At 39.0% G+C, this 22,164-nt stretch overlaps 1 protein-coding gene across 2 annotated transcripts in view; it reads left to right on the forward strand.

Moving 5' to 3' along the window:
• zpd (zona pellucida glycoprotein d) overlaps positions 1–22,164 on the forward strand; it is a 28,786-nt gene that overhangs the window by 6,387 nt on the left and 235 nt on the right. The window contains exons 1-8 of one of the 2 annotated variants that reach the window (XM_028808909.2): positions 2,128–2,293; positions 2,511–2,562; positions 16,524–16,622; positions 17,573–17,781; positions 19,388–19,548; positions 19,796–20,029; positions 20,919–21,081; positions 21,840–21,942. In XM_028808909.2, coding sequence (XP_028664742.1) covers positions 2,282–2,293; positions 2,511–2,562; positions 16,524–16,622; positions 17,573–17,781; positions 19,388–19,548; positions 19,796–20,029; positions 20,919–21,081; positions 21,840–21,942 — 1,033 coding nt within the window. In that variant the 5' untranslated portion in view covers positions 2,128–2,281. Of the gene's footprint in view, positions 1–2,127; positions 2,294–2,510; positions 2,563–16,523; positions 16,623–17,572; positions 17,782–19,387; positions 19,549–19,795; positions 20,030–20,918; positions 21,082–21,839; positions 21,943–22,164 lie in introns of those variants that run through there. The other variant, XM_051932133.1, reaches the window with a different exon arrangement.

Here is a 22,164-nt window from a genome sequence, read left to right on the forward strand (position 1 = left end):
GGGTGCCAACCCACCTCAGGACACACACAAACACACCCACACACCAAGCACACACTAGGGCCAATTTAGAATCGCCAATCCACCTAACCTGCATGTCTTTGGACCGTGGGAGGAAACCGGAGCGCCCGGAGGAAACCCACGCAGACACGGGGAGAACATGCAAACTCCACGCAGGGAGGACCTGGGAAGCGAACCCAGGTCCCCAGGTCTCCCAACTGCGAGGCAGCAGCGCTACCCACTGCGCCACCGTGCCGCCCCTTGACATCCATTCAGTCTTAAAATTTAGAGGAAACTGACAGTAATGTGCTGAAAGCAAGAAGCCTGAAGTTGTGAGGCATTGATCCCAACTACTGTTCCACTTCAGTAGCAATTATTTTTTTCCTTATGCGCTGACATTCCTAGGGGGAAGATTTAGCATATTTAATAGACTTAAAAATACATTACCATTTAATTTCATAACAATACAACAAAATACCATGTGTTGTGCATATTATTTCTATATGTATAGACATTTTTTATATTCTTCGAATATGGGTAGCTAGTATTAGAGAATTGGGAAGCCAAATTAAAAAAAATAGCAGAGTTGAAGCAAAACATGATTTGTCCTAAATAGAAAATATACTAAAATAATAAGTCCTAAATCAACTGGAAAGTTTAAAAAGATTGTGTTATCTGACAAACCTAATGATTAAGATAAACAGATTAACCTTTTAATACAGCCTCATCAGTGATATAAATAACATAAGAATGGCATGCCAGTTTGTTCTTCACCTTGGAGCTATTGGCGGTTCACACTTAACTGGACGTTGTGTGATCATCACCTACTGTACTGGAATGTGAAACAAAAGCCACTGATTCAGATTTAACTCCAACAAAGTTTTCATTATAAGCTTAGTCAAAGCCAAGCACCTCCTTACTGGCCCTTCTTTGTCTCCAAAATATCCTTTAGTGTAACCACTGCTGAGCTCTTTTGATCTCCTTCATTCTTCTACTTATAAACTCTATTAGCAATCTAAGGAAATACATTTAATTTGTAATAAGTTCTTTTTCAGGCTAATATTCTGCCAGTTGTTCTGTAACTATTCCATCAGTATTTTTAATAAACCCATTCTGCTTTCATGTTTACCAATAATTACCATATTAGACATTCACGCACAAATTTGAGTTTTATCCACCATACTTCCTTGTTATAGTTTCACCAGTAAAAAGCCTAATTTGTTCCAATTTACATCATCCATGAAACCACTTTTCATTTCTATCCATAACTCTTGCCATTTCCTAATCCCAATCATATTAATTGTAGTATTCATTAAGCAGTCAACAGAACTGGATTACTGTGCCCAAACTAAAGCGGTTTCCATTTATCAGTAAAGTGTAATGACTGCATGGCTGATTCTTAGTTATTAGGGCAGACCCTGAACAGATCGTCACTATATACTCCGTCGGTTTTAACTTCTTCCATCCACTGCAGTGCATTTGGCATTGCCGTAATTTCCGCTATGTATACAAACCATCACTCGATTCTATAATACACAAAGGCATTCAACAGTCATTAGTATCATCAAAGATGAAACAACTGAATATTTTCTGCACTTATTTATCAAGCAATGGCTTATTCAGACACTCTTGCGTAAATACATCCTCCCCCCGCTCCACAGTTATATGTACTCCCTGTTAAGCATCACCTGCTGTGATTTAATATACAGGGAAAAGTCAAATTAGAATTGATGCATTTGACTTTTGTTTCCGTATTCAAATATCTTAGGGACTGTTTAAAACGTATTAAAATATCTCAAGGGATTGACTTGATTTTAATTGTAGGAATACTGCCTTGTGCCCTGTGTTGGCTGGGATTGGCTCCAGCAGACCCCCGTGATCCTGTGTTCGGATTCAGCGGGTTGGAAAATGGATGGATGGATGGAATACAAATACATTTTTGATTTTTAAAGACTGCTCTAGCGTTTCGTTTGAAAAAAGTCACGATTATTTGCAGTTTTAAAAGTCAGCATTTTTTGGGGAATCCGACAGACTGGGATATTTTGTGTTTTCCTGACCTTAACCAAACTATATTGGCGCGAGCGCTTAACTTTCCAACCAATCCGATCACGAGAATGTCATTAAGCGTCCGGAAAACAGACTCAGCTTTATCCAATTCATCTATAAATTGCTTAATATCAGCTTCACTTACACCCTGCAAAGCTGTATACATCTAAGTGCATGAAATTAAAACAAAAAACAGCAAAAAAAGTTACAAGGAATTAAAAAAAATAAATTATTAAAAATGAGGAAAACGGTATGTTTGGTTCTCATTATTAGGTTATAGTATTTCTGAATCATTAAGATTTATTTTTAACTTTCCTGATAGTTTTAAAGTATAGGTGCTATGCTTCTGTGTTGTACTAGCCGGCCAATCTCTCCTGGGGTTTGGCTCACACCGCCACCGGTCATTTTAGCGTCTTTTAGTTGTTAACAAATTATTTGTAACTGGCTGATACTTCTTTTATTTGTAGGTGTCCGTCGTTGGAATTCTCCTGCTTGTTGCCGTCCTTCACTACGCATACAGTAAGTAACCGTTTTACTGTGGCATTAGAGCAAGGAAACGAGAGAGCTACACAGCTTTGTATACATTAAGGTAACATTACCAGACAAATGATAAGTACCGAAGGAGAACCCCCTTATCTCAAGATTTCCGATTATGTCTGTTGGGGATAAACGTGATACGTTTGCGGCATAGCAGACCTTCTGTTCGGATATGCGCTCCCCATAAGTGGGTATACACTTTCGGATTTTACAACTGCTGCGTTTTTGAACTCGACTTTTGTACCCGATGCTGCTGCTGCTACTGCTGCTATGGGCCATCAGATAAACGAATTGGCTTTGAGAATGTAATGTGCAGATCCAGGGAAAGCCTTTTTGTAAAACTTTTTATTTTATACTTGGATGTTTTATACTTTTGATGTGCTCCAAGAAAATGACTGTCGGAAGAATCTTTATGGTTAGTTTTATGGAATATAACTTATACACGTTTATGCATTTATGCTACTATAAATGACCAAAGTAATTTCGGTGTTTTTAAGATTTAGTTATAAATTGGCCCAGTACAGTATTACTCTTTTAGCTTAGAGGTTTCCCAGGTCTGCTCTGGAGCCATATTGTGGCTGCTGTTTTTTGCTCCAGCTCAAGGATCCAGGAGCTGATCTTTCCTGAATAAAGTGTTGGTATATCTTTTATGTGAAGTCTGAATTACAATTAACATTTATTGAAAACGAGCTGTATATACCCGGCGTTGCCCGGGGCAGAAGTAACGTAATCGGTCAAACACTTACATATATACCAAAGTAAACCTAATCGGTCAAACAGTTACATATATAAAAAAACCGAACCTAATCGGACAAACAGCTTCATATATACAGAAGCGAACCTAATCGGACAAACAGCTATTCTATATACATAAGCAAACCTAATTGGTCAAACAGTTACATAAATACAAAAGCAAACCTAATCGATCAAACAGCTTCATATATACAGAAGCGAACCTAATTGGTCAAACAGTTATGCATGTGCAGAATGATTTTACAAACATTATGCGTGTTAACAATCATTAAAAAGAAAAGATTGAGGAACTGTTCTTCTATATGTGATGAAGCCACTAATAAGACAGATTTTTTTCAGGACCCAGCTGTTTCATAACTAAACTACTGCCACCCCAAAGTAATGCCTAATAGTGGTTTTTGGGGTAGCTGTGGTATAAAAAGGGTGTTTTTTAGTCAGTAAGAATCTGACACTACCCTTCAGTACGGGCTGAAGGGTGCCTATGTAAGGTTTTACATCCTTCCCGTATGGAAAAAAAAACATAGTAAACTTTTTTTTCATCATTACAGATAATCTCAGTCAAATCGAAGTAGGCATTGTCAATTTATTTTTATCTAATTTTTACTTTTTCACAAAGCCATCCCATGGCAATTTGTATGAATAAACTTTTGCTAGAGAGTTAGCAAAAGTTTATTCATGCACATATTTTAATACGGATAATCTATCTCTAATCAAGGTTCTCATTTTCATTCTAATTTAAAATAATAATAGATACTCATTTTTTTCTTCTGTTTTAGAAAAACCAATCTATGCCACCTACGTCTTCGTCAAGTCAGCTTTATCCAGCTTCATCACATATAGAAGAAAAGTTCCTCAATCTTTTCTTTTTAATGATTGTTAACACGCATAATCTTTGTAAAATTATTCTGCACATGCATAACTGTTTGACCAATTAGGTTCGCTTCTGTATATATGAAGCTGTTTCATCGATTAGGTTTGCTTTTGTATTTATGTAACTGTTTGACCAATTAGGTTTGCTTATGTATATAGATTAGCTGTTTGTCCGATTAGGTTCGCTTCTGTATATATGAAGCTGTTTGTCCGATTAGGTTCGGTTTTTTTTATATATGTAACTGTTTGACCGATTAGGTTTACTTTGGTATATATGTAAGTGTTTGACCGATTACGTTACTTCTGCCCCGGGCAACGCCGGGTATATACAGCTCGTTTCATATAAATATAAATTATTAAACAGTAAAATCTTCTTCTGTAATTTGCTACCGTGGCAATTTGTGTGTCTGTCCAGGATTTTAAATGACCTGTAGCTCGCAAACCGTTGCACCTATACACTTGAAATGTGGTACACATATAGTACGTCACGTCTACTATCCGCTTTATGGGTGATGATTGTTTTAGTCTTTTTATCTTTTTATTTTATTGTACAATCAAGTCCTATCTGCGCACAGCAGGGCAGCCGTGGGCGGATGCGTATGGTGTATTCACTCCGTGTTATCGTGCATTGCGCTGTCAGTGGTATTTTGATAAAAGAATTTGAACAACATATAAGAAGCGTATAAATTATTAAACAGTAAAACATTAACATTTAAGAAGTAAAGTTACATTAAGTACTACTGCTGTGCCTTCGGGTATACCTCATTTTTTGTTTGCCCATTACATGCTTAAATGTATACATTTTTTGGTGCACCTACCCGAGAACACGCGACATATAACCGAGTGTGGGAGAAGCATGGATTTTAAACACGCGTTGAGTTGATGTGCTGGTCTCCCTCGTGAAATAACTGGTAATGTTTGACTAAAATCTACAGCGAGTAAAACGACATTAGCTCCTATTTTTTTTTTTTTTTTTACGATCTCTGAGATGTTGCTTTTTTCGGTTCAAGGCTTCATAAGCTCTTTTATGTTGTATGGTGTACTTATCCCAAACCATCATCTTTGAATGTTGCAAGACTTTTATGAGGGGCCAAACAGGCCAAAAATCATATATTTTTGTACGTAAAGTATTGGTTTACGCATGAACATTATTGGTTTATGGATGATTACCATCGGTTTGCGTGCATACTTAATTGGTTTGCGTGCAAACAATACTGGTTTCCTTCATATGAACCATATTGGTTCGTGTCCGTATATTATCGGTTTGTGCGTGAACTATATCCGTTTGTATATGCATAGCACTGGTTTGCATATGAACTATATTGAATTGAACTTTATTACTGGTTCACGTGCGTTTGCTATCGGTTTGTGAGGGAATTGCATTGGTTTGCGTGCGTATGCAATCGGTTTGCGTATCAGCTATATTGGTTTGTGTTCGTATACTACTGGTTTGCTTACGTATAGCACTGGTTTTTCATATGCACTATACTGGTTTCACGTGGGTAATATATCGGTTTCGCATATGAACGCTATTGGTTTTGTGTATGCACTACATTGAGTCCTTGTCAGTCTTCTACCGGTTTTATGTGTGCGTACTATGCCGGCTTTGTGAAAGTAACATGCTGGATTTATGTGTGCACTATATCGGTTTTGCGTATGAAACATACTGGTTTGCAAACGCACACTATCGGAATGTTGTGTATGAACTATATCGGTTCTGCGTGCGAACTATATTGGTTGTTCACGTGATCTTCAGTGGAAATGGGCGGGGCAAGAAACAGGAACTCAGGGGCAGGTAGTGTCATGGAGCGTGTAGAGAAGCTGACAGGAGACGGATCTGGGCTTGCTTTAAACAGCGCCGTATTTTTTTCCACACGATAGGTTTGGGAAAGGACTTGGTGGTAATTATTACTATTTAATAGAATCGGCCATTAAGTGTGTAATGAACACAAAGCTGAAGTTAAGTACGTATTTGGTCGTCTTTTTATTCACTTCCAGCTACATGCTCGCTTGCAACCCGCGACTGTACTTTTTCACACAGCTTTTGCAAACTAGTTACTTATTCTAAAGGCAAAATATTCTACATTTACGACTGACGCCTTTATCCAGTATAACATTTAGTTACTACTGGTTACATTTCTGATGCTCAGCGATCCCGCACCGTGCCGCCTAGACAGGTGAAGTGACATGCTCATGGTCACACAGTGTCACTATCAGGACTTGAACCGACAAATGTAGGGTTTAGAGGACAAAGCCCTAACCACAATGCCCCACTGCTTGCACATCTGCAACGTGCATATCATTTGACATGATATGATCGTGTCCATTCTTTGAAAAGCTAAATGTTCCATATTTAGGACCAGTATATGTGAGTTACATCATATTGGGCCACCTTACCTTTCACAGTTTTGTGACAAGGCATATGCGTTTTTTAAGATGCAGCCGATTTTTGCCCTGCCAGGTACGAGTACCTGCGTATTTCCACTCCAATATCTGATAAATAGGATTTACTGTGCTATCATGGGCACTGTAAAGTGTTAAATCACGTTCAGCCACCTTAATTTTCACAGTTTTGTGACAAGACAGATTCCTTTGTTAAATTAAAGTTGTGTTTAACATTTTTGACCTGTGCAGAACCAAAATGTGGAATATTTATTTTTTCAAATAATTGATCGGTTTGTAATGATTCTGATTAATGTACATGCTGTAGAATATTTTGCCATGCTGTTAGAATAAGAAGCTGGTGTGCAAAAGCTGTATGAATAAGTAGCTGACTGCAAGCATATACTGGATGTAGCTAGGATTGAATAAAAAGCCAGCAGAATGTGCACCTCACGTCAGCCCCGTGAATATTTGAGAATTACGGGAAAATACTGTTAAAAATAATAACCACCAAGCCCTTTCAGAAACAAACAGTGACATGCAAAAGTATTCAATCACTTTAAAAGTCATCCTAATTTTCTGTATGACAAAAGATTTTTCCACGTTTATTTATTCATTTTTTTTTTAATGTGAACTCTTGTGCTGTACCAATACATTTCTAAATAAACCATTTTCTGTAGATATTTAACTGAAGAAGAAAAACTCCAAAGTTGATGTTTGCATTAAGTATTCAAGCCCAACACATTCATACTTTGTCAAGAAACCTTTTGCTGCCGTAACAGCCTTCGTTCTTTTGTAAGTAGGCCCCAGTTCTGCACACTGCTCAGGAGTGATTCTGCCCCTTTCTTCTTGGCAGGATTTCTAGAGACCCTCTATGTCGGTGAGATGGCACCTCTGAACAGCAGTTTTCAAACAGTTGCACAGATTCTCAACAGGGTTAAGCTTAGGGCATTTTACTTGGCCTCTCCAAAACATTCACCTTTCTGTTTTTGAGCTATCCCAGTGTCACATTGTCCTAATGCTTAAGGTCATTATCATGTTGAAAGATGAATCTTCTCCTGAGCTTTCATAGCAGACTGGAACAAGTTCTCTTGCAAAATTGTGCAGTATGTGTCCATCCATTGTCCCTTCAACTCTGACAAGATTGTCAGACCCAGCACATGAAAAACATCCCCATAGCATGAGACTGCCACCACCATATTCCACTGTAGGAATGTTGTTTCTTGAGGCCTGGGCAATGTTAGTGTTACACTTCACATACCTCTTACGTCTGTCCAAAAACTTCTATTTTGGTCTCATATGACCATAAAACCTTCTCCCACATTTTAACTGGGTCTTTCTCATGCTTTGTGGCAAACGCCATACATTGTTTTATGTGGACCTTCTTAAGGAATGGCTTCTTTCATGCTACCCCCCCATAGAAGCCTGTTTTATGGAGAACTCTTGAAATTGTGGACCCCAGCACCTTTACTCCAGCTAAAGATCGTCGCAGACATCTGAGAGTGACAGTTGGATTTCTAGTCGCCTCTCTCACCAGTTGATGTCTCACTCTGATGTTGAGTTTTGAGGGACAGCCTGTTCTAGTCAGAGTCTGTGTACTTTGATGAACCTTCCACTTTCTGGTGATGAATGCAACAGTGCGCAATGGGACATTCAAACTCTTTTGATATTTTTATAGTCATTCCCAGTCTTGTGCGTTTCAATAACTTTGTTTCTCACATCAGTAGAATGCTCCTTTGTTTTCATTTTTGCAGTGACTGTCCACCAAAGATTACGGCCCTTACAAAGGGGGCTGTTTATATCCAGAGAGACAGAAAGGACTCACAAGTAGCACCTCATCATGTTTAATTATGACTGTTAAACGACTGTCACCTTTGTAATTAATTTGTCATTGGTGTAATGATGGAGCTTCCAAAGCACAAAGGTTTAAATACCTATGCAAACATTAACTTTGGAGTTTTTCTTCTTCAGTTAAACGTCTACAGAAAATGGTTTATTTTGTCTTTGGAAATCTTTTGTCACAGCATAAGAAAAATACTGAATGAATAAATGTGTATAAATCTTTTGTCTTGCAGAAAATTATGACTTTCAAGGGGATTGAATACTTTTGTATGCCACTTAATGTTTGTGAAAGGGCTTGGTGATTAACGTTTAACATCTGAAATGATCACGGGACTTAAGTTAGGTACACATTCAGGTGGCTTTTTATTCACTCCTAGCTACACATATGCTTGTAGTCAACTACTTATTCACAAACCAGCTTCTTCTTCAATGTTAAGTGCATGGTAAAATATTATACAACGTGTACATTAATCTGCAAACTGATACATTATTTGAAAGAATAAATATCCCAGATTTAGCTCTTGAACGGGTTGAAAATGTTACACTCAACTTTAACAAAGGAATCTGTCCTGGACAAGATTATATTATGTCAAATAATATACACATTGCAGATGTGCAAGCATTGGGGCATTGTGGTAAGGGCTTTGCCCTCTAAATCCTACATTTCTCGGTTAAAGTCCTGATAGTGACACTGTGTGACCATGAGCATGTCACTTCACCTGAATAGGCGGCACGGTGCGGGATCGCTGGGCATAAGAAATGTAACCAGTAGTAACTAAATGTTATACTGGATAAAGGCGTCTGTCGTAAATGTAGAATATTTTGCCTTTAGAATAAGTAACTAGCTTGCAAAAGCTGTGTGAAAAAGTACAGTCCGTGGGTTGCAAGCGAGCATGTAGCTGGAAGCGAATAAAAAGACGACCAAATACGTACTTCAGCTTTGTGTTCATTACACACTCAATGGCAGATTCTATTAAATAGTAATAATTACCACCAAGTCCTTTCCCAAACCTATTGTGTGGAAAAAAAATACTGCACTGTTTAAAGTAAACCCAGATCCGTCTCCTGTCGGCTTCTCTACACGCTCCATGACACTACCGGCCCCTGAGTTCCTGTTTCTTGCCCCGCCCATTTTCACTGAAGATCACGTGAACAACCAATATACAGTAATCCCTCCTCCATCGCGGGGGTTGCGTTCCAGAGCCACCCGCGAAATAAGAAAATCCGCGAAGTAGAAACCATATGTTTATATGGTTATTTTTATATTGTCATGCTTGGGTCACAGATTTGCGCAGAAACACAGGAGGTTGTAGAGAGACAGGAACGTTATTCAAACACTGCAAACAAACATTTGTCTCTTTTTCAAAAGTTTAAACTGTGCTCCATGACAAGACAGAGATGACAGTTCCGTCTCACAATTAAAAATGCAAACATATCTTACCTCTTCAAAGGAGTGCTTGTCAGGAGCAGATCAAGTCACAGAGATAGAAAAAAGCAAACAGATCAATAGGGCTGTTTTTCTTTTAAGTATGTGAAGCACCGCGGCACAAAGCTGTTGAAGGCGGCAGCTCACACCCCCTCCGTCAGGAGCAGACAAAGTGAGACAGTTTGTTTTTCAATCAAAAATCAATACGTGCCCTTCGAGCTTTTAAGTATGCGAAGCTCCGTGCAGCATGTCATTTCAGGAAGCAGCTGCACAAAAGATCACAACATGAAGATAATCTTTCAGCATTTTTAGACGAGGGTCCTTATCGTCTAGGTGTGCAAACAGCCCCCCTGCTCAATCCCCCTACGTCAGGATCAGAGAAAGTCAGCGCAAAAGAAAGAGAAAAGTAAAGAGAAAAGTAAGCCGGGTAGCTTCTCAGCCATCTGCCAATAGCGTCCGTTGTATGAAATCAACTGGGCAAACCAACTGAGGAAGCATGTACCAGAAATTAAAAGACCCATTGTCCACAGAAACCCGCGAAGCAGCGAAAAATCCGCGATATATATTTAAATATGCTTACATATAAAATCCGCGATGGAGTGAAGCCGCGAAAGGCGAAGCGCGATATAGCGAGGGATGACTGTAGTTCGTACGCAGAACCGATATAGTTCATACACAGAGTTGCAATAGTGTTCGTTTGCAAACCAGTATGTTTCGTACGAGAAACCGACATGGCACACACATACAACCAATAGAGTTCAAGCGCAAAACCGATATGTTACCCACATGAAACCAGTATAAGACGTGCATGAAACCAATATAGTGCGTACACAAATCCATCGTTAGACCGGCACAGAACGCAAGCCAATATAGTTCATACGCAAACCGATAACATACAACCGAAAACCAATAACAAACGTACTGGAACCACTGATATACACACGCAAATCAATATAGTTCATATGCAAACCAGTGCTATGCATATACAAACGGATATAGTTCACGCACAAACCGATAATATACGGACACGAACCAATATACAGTGGTGTGAAAAACTATTTGCCCCCTTCCTGATTTCTTATTCTTTTGCATGTTTGTCACACAATGTTTCTGATCATCAAACACATTTAACCATTAGTCAAATATAACACAAGTAAACACAAAATGCAGTTTGTAAATGGTGGTTTTTATTATATAGGGAGAAAAAAAAATCCAAACCTACATGGCCCTGTGTTAAAAAGTAATTGCCCCCTGAACCTAATAACTGGTTGGGCCACCCTTAGCAGCAATAACTGCAATCAAGCGTTTGCGATAACTTGCAATGAGTCTTTTACAGTGCTCTGGAGGAATTTTGGCCCACTCATCTTTGCAAAATTGTTGTAATTCAGCTTTATTTGAGGGTTTTCTAGCATGAACCGCCTTTTTAAGGTCATGCCATAGCATCTCAATTGGATTCAGGTCAGGACTTTGACTAGGCCACTCCAAAGTCTTCATTTTGTTTTTCTTCAGCCATTCAGAGGTGTATTTGCTGGTGTGTTTTGGGTCATTGTCCTGTTGCAGCACCCAAGATCGCTTCAGCTTGAGTTGACGAACAGATGGCCGGACATTCTCCTTCAGGATTTTTTGGTAGACAGTAGAATTCATGGTTCCATCTATCACAGCAAGCCTTCCAGGTCCTGAAGCAGCAAAACAACCCCAGACCATCACACTACCACCACCATATTTTACTGTTGGTATGATGTTCTTTTTCTGAAATGCTGTGTTCCTTTTATGCCAGATGTAACGGGACATTTGCCTTCCAAAAAGTTCAACTTTTGACTCCTCAGTCCACAAGGTATTTTCCCAAAAGTCTTGGCAATCATTGAGATGTTTCTTAGCAAAATTGAGACGAGCCCTAATGTTCTTTTTGCTTAACAGTGGTTTGCGTCTTGGAAATCTGCCATGCAGGCCATTTTTGCCCAGTCTCTTTCTTATGGTGGAGTCGTGAACACTGACCTTAATTGAGGCAAGTGAGGCCTGCAGTTCTTTAGACGTTGTCCTGGGGTCTTTTGTGATCTCTCGGATGAGTCGTCTCTGCGCTCTTGGGGTAATTTTGGTCGGCCGGCCACTCCTGGGAAGGTTCACCACTGTTCCATGTTTTTGCCATTTGTGGATAATGGCTCTCACTGTGGTTCGCTGGAGTCCCAAAGCTTTAGAAATGGCTTTATAACCTTTACCAGACTGATAGATCTCAATTACTTCTGTTCTCATTTGTTCCTGAATTTCTTTGGATCTTGGCATGATGTCTAGCTTTTGAGGTGCTTTTGGTCTACTTCTCTGTGTCAGGCAGCTCCTATTTAAGTGATTTCTTGATTGAAACAGGTGTGGCAGTAATCAGGCCTGGGGGTGGCTACGGAAATTGAACTCAGGTGTGATACACCACAGGTTATTTTTTAACAAGGGGGCAATTACTTTTTCACACAGGGCCATGTAGGTTTGGATTTTTTTTCTCCCTAAATAATAAAAACCATCATTTAAAAACTGCATTTTGTGGTTAAATGTGTTTGATGATCAGAAACATTTTGTGTGACAAACATGCAAAAGAATAAGAAATCAGGAAGGGGGCAAATAGTTTTTCACACCACTGTAGTTCATATGAATGAAACCAGTATTATACGCACGCAAACCAATTAAGTATGCACGCAAACCGATAGTAAATATTCATAAACCAATAGTGTTGATATGTAAACCAATAGATTACACACAGAAATATATGATTTATGGCCTGTTTGGCCCCTCATAGACTTTCGCCTTGTATGTAGATCGGGGTAATTACATTCATTGCATTCCTAGTCTGAATCACAATGTGATTGTATGGGTGGTTACCTGGCACTGTAGGGTTGCCACCCGTCCTTTAAAATACGGAATCGTGCTGCGTTTGAGAATGAAATTGCGCGTCCCGTTTTGAATCAATACTGGACGGGATTTATCCCGTATTTTTTTTATCATTTTTTTTTTAAAGCAGCGTCTCATGCAAATCATCCCACACGCATTTTATGAAGATGCCTCCTTTCCTACTTTTGATTGGGTAATACTTGATGTCATCGTTAGTTTGATTGGTGTTTTTAACTGTCCAGTGAGTAGGGCGTGTCTTTCAACCGTAAGCAGATTTTTTGCACTGGTATCACTGACCTCGACTACGGCGACGTTATACGTCAAAAATAAATTATGATAAATGACGATTTTAGCGATACTTTATTACGACGGCGGCTACATAGACACGATCAAATAAAAACAAAAAAATCAAATAATCATTCTACATTTTGAAAACGTCAAAAACGACGGAATGAAAAAAAGGCCCACCCGACGACCCACCCATTCCATTTTTATATATATAGATTAAGACCAGTGATTTGTGGTGTGCCACCTTGCCCAGCCAGACTGATTCAAGTTTGGTAGTGGGCAGTAGTGACTTTGTTCAACACAACAAGGAAAAAAAAAAAAAAAAAAAGTCTGCAGGTCTTCAAAACGTGTGTGTGTGTTTTTTTTTTTTTTAATTGTCCGATAATAAAACAATGCAATGTTTAATTCAAAATTTTTATCCTTTTGTTTCCAAAGTTGGATTGGAGCTGGGTAGATTTAAGGCAGTTACCATTCCTTTTTGTAGACGACTCTTACTCGCACACTCTTCCCATAGCATATATAGTCAATGGAATGTGGAAGTGATGATTGGGACCACCCTTAGGCATGGAGTGAACATGCACTCTCCAGATTTAGCAAGCTCTGTTTAGCTTGAATTTTCTCTTCCAAAGGGAGAATGAACGGGAATCAAAAGTGCAATTGTAAATCTGGCCTGTGTAGCAAGGGAGTGACTCATTTAGTTGAGACAGTCTTGCTCATTTCAAAGCATTTACTTTTAAAACATTTTCACCAATGAATGTTTCTCTATTACATTAGAGCTGGTGTCCCAAACCACTAAAAATAGTGTACCTTTTTGTTCAATATTATACTACATATTAATTGTATATCCGCATTTTAAAAAGTGGTGTAAGCAAGTGTGTGTGTGCTGTTACCTCTCCATAAGGAAAATTGGGTTAAATTCTCTAGTGCTTACTGTGGATGTGGTGTTTCCTCCTGGTATATATAGGTATAGAGAGATTGATCCTTTAATATTTTTGATAGAACACTTTTTTCTTTTTTTTTTTTTTTTTTTTTTAATCGGAGCATAGCATCAAGTCAATGACACATCTGGGATATTGATCTGCTCAGTTAAGTAGCAGAGGGGCTTGTTAATCAGTTTCTGTTGCTTTGGTGTTAATGAAATTTAACAGGTGCACTAGAGGGGCAACAATGAGATGACCTCCAAAACAGGAATGAATGGTTTAACAGGTGCAGGCCACTGAGATTTTTCCCTCCATCTTGTTTTTCCACTAGTTTTTGCATTTGGCTACGGTCAGTGTCACTACTGGTAGCATGAGTTGATGCCTGTACCCTACAGGGGTTGCACAGGCAGTCCAACTTCTCCAGGATTGCACATCAATTCCTGCCATTGCCTGAAGGCTTGCTGTGTCACTTGGCACAGAGACGGGCAGTTACCCTAGGAGAGCTGGACAGGGCCGTAAAAGGTGCTTAACCCATCAGCAGGACCGGTATCTGCTCCTTTGGGCAAGAAGGAACAGGATGAGCACTGCCAGAGCCCTACAAAATGACCTCCAGCAGGCCACTGATGTGAATGTCTGACCAAACAATCAGAAACAGACTTCATGAGAGTGGCCTGTGGGCCCTGTGCTCACTGCCCAGCACTGTGGAGCTCGATTGGCATTTGCCATAGAATACCAGTATTGCCAGGTCCTCCACTGGTGCCCTGTGCTTTTCACAGATTAGAGTAGGTCACCCTGAGCACATGTGACAGACATGAAAAGGTCTGGAGAAGCCGTGAAGAATGTTATGTTGCCTGGAACATCATTCAGCATGACCGGTTTGGTGGTGGATCAGTGATGGTCTGGGGAGGCATATCCATGGGAGGACGCACAGATCTCTACAGGCTAGACAATGGCACCTTGACTGCTATTGGGTGAAATCCTTGGACCCGTTGTCAGACCCTATGCTGGTGCAGTAGGTCCTGGGTTCCTCCTTGTGCACGATAATGCCCGGCTTCATGTGGTGAGAGTATGCAGGCAATTTCTGGAGGATGAAGGAATTGATACCTTTGACTGACCTCCACGCTCCCCTGACCTAAATGCATCCGAACACCTCTGGGACATTGTTTCGGTCCACCAGACACCACCAGGTTTCACCTCAGACTGCCCAGGAGCTCGGCGATTTCCCTGGCCCAGATCTGGGAGGAGATTGTCCGACACTAACCCCAAACACCATCTGTTGTCTGCTTTAGGAGCATGCCCCAACATTGTCAGGCAGGCATACAAGCATGTGGGGGCGATTCAATCTACTGAATAAATCTGGAGTTACTGCAATGAATTTTCAGCAAAATGGACTAGCCTGACACATTTTTTCACTTTGATTTTCGGGGTGTCTTTTAATTCAGCCCTCTGTAGCTTGATTTTATATATACTCCTGTAGATATAGATATAAATTCCCCACCTCCCATAGTCTAAAGACATGCGGGTTAGGTGGATTAGTGATGTTAAATGGACTGAGTGTGTGTTCGTTCATCCTGTGATGGGCTGGCACCTATTCCTGAGAGTTTTTGCCTTGTATTAAATGTTTAATGGTGTAAGATTCAGCTTCCCTGCAGCCCTTCAGATAAGGCTTAGACAGTGAACGGATGGATGGGTGCAGTGGTGTAAGAGCAAAAAAATAGATGGATTAAACACCCTGCAACCTTCCATGACTGGAATTTGGCATGTTTATTGTAAACTCCATTGTGGAGTCTGAATGGGCTGTCTAAATTTTGTTTCCTACATTGCAAGGGTCTATTTTTTCCATAGTTGGTGTTTTTTTTTTTTTAAATTTTTTTTATTTTTAGCTTAAACAAAAAATACTGCTCTTGTACTATAATTTTGCAACACAGTTGATATTGTTTCATACCATCTTTCTTTGCACTGCAATTTTTCATGTCCGGACTTGGATGAGCTACTATGACAAGAGTTGATCAATATGTTGTGCTAGTTTGTGGTTTTGCTTTATGAATTTACTTTTAATATTTTATATATAAAGGGGACATCTAACAGACATCAGGCATTGGTACAAATGATAGCTTCAAACTGGAACTGATAATTCAGTTCATATCATGCCATCTTGTGCTTTTAAGTGATGGACTTAGTCTCCAAAAATATTGTCCTCGGTTCTTTCAAGGTTGATTTAAACTCGGGGAAGCTTCTCTGCATTGTCTAAAACTGATGTTGGTGAAATTCATTAGGGGAGAAAATTTTTAAATGACTTAAGTGGGTGACAGGCTGACACATTAAATGTAAAAGCAAGGCTATGAAGGTTGTCTTGGTTTGAGTAAATTTAGTTTTTGGTAGAATGTGAGGATTAAAAAAAATTTTTGTCCTGCACTGTTTTTTAGTTTAAGGAGCCACAAGGTTAGGGGCTCACATGCAGTGCAACTTGAAACGGTTGCATTAAAGTAGTGTCCAAGTGAGCGTCTTTTAAAAGTGGTTTTTCTGCAGCATAGAACTAAATTGGAGTTTGCTGATAATTTACTGTTTTAAGCTTGGTTTGTCTATAGCCTGTAACCCGGAGTTCTGCAAAGACCCTGGAACGTGTCGGATGGAGGATGATGGCAACTGCACTTGTTTAGGAGGATTCACGGGTGACAAGTGTCATGGTAAGCTATAAATTGCCTGTTGAGGCACTTTAGATTCACGATCTTTAAATTATACACTAAAGGATCTGGGCAATCCAGAGCACATCAGTTATACTCAAAAAGGCCACTTTTTATCTTTGACTCTATTCAACAAACTAAGTTGGCTTAATCTTTCACCTCTACATTTCTTAAAGATGCATTTTTACAAACCAGGAGAACTCTGTCTATTAAGAGCAATAGGTCCCTTTAATGAAGCCCCTTCTGGATCTAGGTCAGGTGGTGGTGATGGCATGTGTGGTGGTGAGGTTTTTGTCATTTCCTCTTTTTGACCCAATTATTTGGTAGTTTGTTTACACCAAAAGGTGTAAGAATCAGGAGCAGTCATTAAATGTGCTTGCCCTTGTTTTCAGCACGTCATAGAGAATGTGATTCTTTGTTTAACCTGAATGCCTTCGGCTACATCAACATTATTGGTATCCTTGTGGAAAATCCCTGGGTGCACGAGTACATAATCCTGTCCTGGAGTAAGGCTTTTCTGTTAAGTGAAAAGCAAGTAGATCTCTGGTCTTTTTTTTTTTTTTTTTTTTTTTAATAGAAACCAGACGAATAAGAGCTTCTCATTGTACTGTTGCAGCTGGGATTTTTGGCTTAATGGCCAACTGTTCTGTTGCTTTATAGAAGTGTAGACAACTAAAAATCTTACTGTGATTCTAACCATGAGTTTTCATTCAGGATGCCTTGATGCAAGTAACTTATAATTAACTTACGTTAATTATCTTCCAGAATCCAAATTGAACTGTTTGTAAATGTTATAGTGCTTTAAGCAACTTGCAATATTGTACTCCAGTCAGATTTATGTAGTGTTTTGTAGGTGGTGTCATTGTGTGGGGTTGGTTTTTTGTTTTTAAATCTGTTCTTCAGCACTCCAAATAGGATGTACAGCATCTTTTACTTGTTTTCTTTATCTCCAGATCTCATAATGAAAGTTATTTGTGACACAAGCTTCATGAAGGTGATGGTGATTAAAGAGTTTTTTCAGCACCACGATGTTTCCCTTCACTCATTGAGTCTAAACAACCCTTCATGTCTCCTTTATGAGGAAAAACAATGGCACGTACGTTACTATGCTGCAATCCTCACAGGCACTAACTATACTTCATGTGGTGGTACAGATCCAGAGGTATGCATTTAGAAGTTTCCTGTACCTAGTGTAATAAATAGGAGATTAATATTAATGAAACATGAACTCTGTGTGGTGAAAGATACCTGGTGTATTTCAAAGGTCTGTGTTGTGATTTAATGCTTGTGCATAGGTACATATTTAGCTTGCTATAGAAACTGGACATTGAAATTTTACTAAATTACAGTTTAGTGGAGACAGTGAAGATTTTTATCGTAATGGATTGGAATAGCACCAATTTTGCTGTTACTGTATAATTGTTTTATTTCAGATTGAAATGGATTACAAGAATGAGTGCATAAATTCAGAGGTTCAAATGAGACCAGTATATTGAATGTCTAATATTGTAAACTTTGTGTAATATAAACCCATTACAATGTTTGTAGGAGGGGCTCCACTAAAGTTTACATACAGTGCCTATAAAGTAGATTGAAAGTTTTTCATTTGTGTTATAGCAGTGGGTTTCGTTTCTACTTTTTTGATACTGATCATTCGAGACTCTTAATGTCTGTGCAAACTGATCTCTGCAAGGTGGTCTAAAATGCAATTATCTGTAAAAATATTCAATCCCATTAATGATGCACCCAGATGTCATTTGATGTATCCAAAAAGTTTCAGAACCAATATAATGGAAACCACATGTTTGTAGTGAAGGGGTTTCAATTGACTGTAATATAAATGCACTTTAGGTGGAAGGTCTAACTTGTGGCGAGTCAATATTATGGCCTAACCTACACAATAACGGAACACTCCAAGAAATTGTTAAAATCGCAAGTCTAGGAGTAGAAGCAAGAAAATCGCAAAACTGTAAATCTGTCTAGAGTAGGCCATCCCCCAAAATCTGAGTGATTTTATATGAGAAGATGACTAGTTCGAGGTCATTTGGTGGTCTCCCTAACTCTGAAGGAGTTAGTTCAAGCTACAGTGACTGAGATTGGAGCAAATGTGCATACATCTTTTGCCTAGGTGCTTCAGCTGTCGCATCTTTCTGGGAGAATGTTGAAGTCACCATGTGGTGTGGGGATTAATAGAAAAACTTTACTCCAAGTCTGTCTCATCCAAGACCACAATTGAGTTTTGTGTGGTTTTTGTTTTCCAGTAACCGTGATCCCAGGCATAAAGCCAAAGAAAGCTACTCAGGAATTGCTTAAAATAACAATGTAAATGTTCTATATTGGCCCAGTCGGAGTCTAGATCTCCATTAAACTGAGAATTTGTGGTGGAACTTGAAAGAGGCTGTGTACTCGTGATCCTCGTGGAACCTGACAGTTTGAGCAACTTTTCAGAGTGGTGGGGAAGGGGGTGTTGATGGCCGATTACAGCCTCAAGGCTTTAACAGCTAGCAAATGTTCATCTAATGAACTGAAGGGTGTAAATGCTTAATTTGTGTGTGGTTTTATATATATATATATATATATATATATATATATATATATATATAATATATATATAATATATAATCTGTCAAATATGGAGCCTATAGGTTCCTGAGCCTACTGTATGTTTGATATTTCCTGTACATTTTTGAGTTTCTAAGATTGTCGGGTCAGTTGAATTAAAATTCTCTTCTCTTCCACCCCCCCACCCCCCTTCATCTTCTTTCAAGAATAATGGGACTCATGTTACATTTTCAAATAAAGTGATTTCCAGGTATGACCAAATGGGTGAAAAAATTATAAGAGATTCCCACTTAGAAGTGATCTTCAAATGCGTTTACCAGCTTCAGCAGCTGGTTAGCCTTAAATTTCCCATCCATCCTTCTGTCAGGTGAGTATGGTGTCTGATTTCTAGAATGGTCAAAGCCCACCCAAATTGTTATTGGAATTTAGAATAGCTATTTGTGTGTGTGTGTGTGTGTGTGTGGTATGTTTCCCCTTCACTCTCCAATTGAACAGCTTGTCATTAGTTGGATTTACAGCAAAGAAATTTTGTACAGTTGTTTTGTTACTGTTCTGCAGACAGTTTGCAGAGGTAATGGCATACTAATTGATTCCCTCCCCCCCTCTCTGTACAGAGAAGCAATTCTGCGAGTAAATCATCAAGAAGTATTAATTGTAATGGAAGCCTTTAAGGACCACACATATAAAGAAATGTACTCAAAATCTCTTTCTTTGAAGCTTCGGGAGAGAGTTAATATACAGATTCGAATGGTGAACGTAGATGCTTTCTTAATGCTCACTGTGCTTGATTGTTGGGCAACACAAACCATGAACTACAAAGGCCTCAATCACACGCTTATTCTTCATGGGTAAGTACTTCTAAATGTAAGCAGTCCATTAGTAAAAACTGCTGTGCTTTTTGCAAGCTGGATGTTGGGGGGTTTTGGCACTTTTTTAAATAATAGAAATTCTCTAACATTAAACAGTGCAATGTGTGGGTGCTGCAGTAGCCTTTGTTTTTTACCTGCAGAAATGAATGATGTCCTTGTGTTAGATATTAACTGACATGTTAAGGGCTATGTTAGCTAAAGAGTACAAACGCAGTCTAAGCAATGTTGCTGGAGAATAATTAATAATAAAAAAAAAAATAAAAAAATTTATATAGACCTTTTGACAAACTGGTGGATACAATATACAGTATATAGTCCAAGCTCTTTTGATAATGCGGCATTACAATAGATTTCAATCCATTAACTTATGGGATAAGGACCCCACATGTTTCAGCTGTGCTGTGTTTCTTAGTTTCTCTTGTGGGGGGGGAATAAAAAGGTGCTAACTGGACCACTTTCTGTACGGTTTCTCAGTTTGTTCAAAACTGATATAAAAATAAGACTCTTCTGTGGTGGGAGGAGGTGAAGGAGCTGAAGCCTTGACGTTTAGAGTGGAAAACCTTGTCTGTCGCATGGAGTGAACATACTAAGTGTAACACCATAAGATGTTGGTGGCAAAACCAGTAGATTTTAAGCATATACTATTTAACTGCGGTCTTTGAATGAAAACTGACATGCACAGTGGGTGTAGCTGTGTAAATGTTTAGTGCTTTAGTTAGTGGTAGAGATGTGCAGTTAACTTTGTTTAATGACTATAACTGTGTCATTTTTCTAATTTTGGTAACTGCAGATCTGATCCTTTTTAACCTTGGTTTTACTGTGCTGTCCTCCCCCTTGCTCATTCTCTTCCTTTTGCTTGAGGACACAGGTGCCCAGAAGACTCCACAACAAAATTTGACAGTAAGAATGGAGCTCATGTTTATTTTCGGTTTAACTTTGCAATGTTCCGGTTTGTTCCACATCCCCATGAGCTTTATTTGCATTGTAAGGTGCAACTGTGTCTGAAGGATGACACCATTGATTGTATACCGGTAAGTGGCTCATGTCGCAACTTGGAGTTTGCTGATTGCATGGTTTTCTTGTGTGTACCTTTTAGTAGAATTGCATGGTTGCAGGGTTTTTTTTTTTTTTTTTTTTTTTTTTTTTTTTTTTTTGGTCGGAGGTGGTTCTCTTCTACCAAGTGTCACTTATGACAGACCCTCTTGTGATCCTTTTTTTATGTGAATATTACATAGTGTTTTTGGGAAGCTGGAAGTCTTGTGTACCAGAACTATTTTGTATACATTTTATTTTTTTTCTATATAGCTTCCTAACCAATAGAGTACCTGTTGAATTTAGTCCTTCAAACATTTTGAAAATGTAATCTATGAGGGCTCTCAAGACATGTTCAGATGTCCATAAACCCAACATACAAAAGCTGGGTACTAAACTGATGCTTGGAATGATAAACTTTGCTCATGACACACATACTGTATGTATTCTAACTTGTATTATACTAGCATTCGGAATTCTCAGGGTTCAACATCTTTCCAGGATTCTAGTATCCAGGCAGGTCTGTCTGAACAAGCCACTGTATGTGATGCGGAAAACCAGGGTGACTGCCGTCTCATTTGTTCATTGGGGCATTTTTTTGGGACTATGCATGTTGTTTATACAATACCACTCTTGCATGCAATTGGAGCTTTGTGCTAACCTGGGTTGGTTATTTTTTTTTATTTATTGATTTTAATCTCTGACCACCCCACCAACCCAAGGCCAATCGGGTACTAACTTACCCCTTACTTTTTAGAACTGCGATAGAAGCAAACGGCAGCCAAGGGATATCAAGGCTGAAGCTGAAGGGATGCTCACTTATGGTCCAATTAGAATTGAAGCTTCTGAAGAAAGATCAAGTATGTATTGGTCCATTTATGAAAAGGAAGGTTGTGGGGTCAATTTGTTTTTATGGTCAAATTGCTTAAATAATCCTCCTCAAGGCAATTTTATGTAACTCTCAACTCGCCACAAAGTGGCCACTTATGCAATGAACGTTTCGGTTTTTGAGCCATTTGGGTGGTCATGGGGGTTTGGGAACACCAATGACTTTAGGCTGCCCCCTTGTCCTTCTTGTTTGC

The sequence above is a fragment of the Erpetoichthys calabaricus genome, chromosome 9, assembly GCF_900747795.2.
Source record: "Erpetoichthys calabaricus chromosome 9, fErpCal1.3, whole genome shotgun sequence".
Lineage (NCBI taxonomy): Eukaryota > Metazoa > Chordata > Cladistia > Polypteriformes > Polypteridae > Erpetoichthys > Erpetoichthys calabaricus.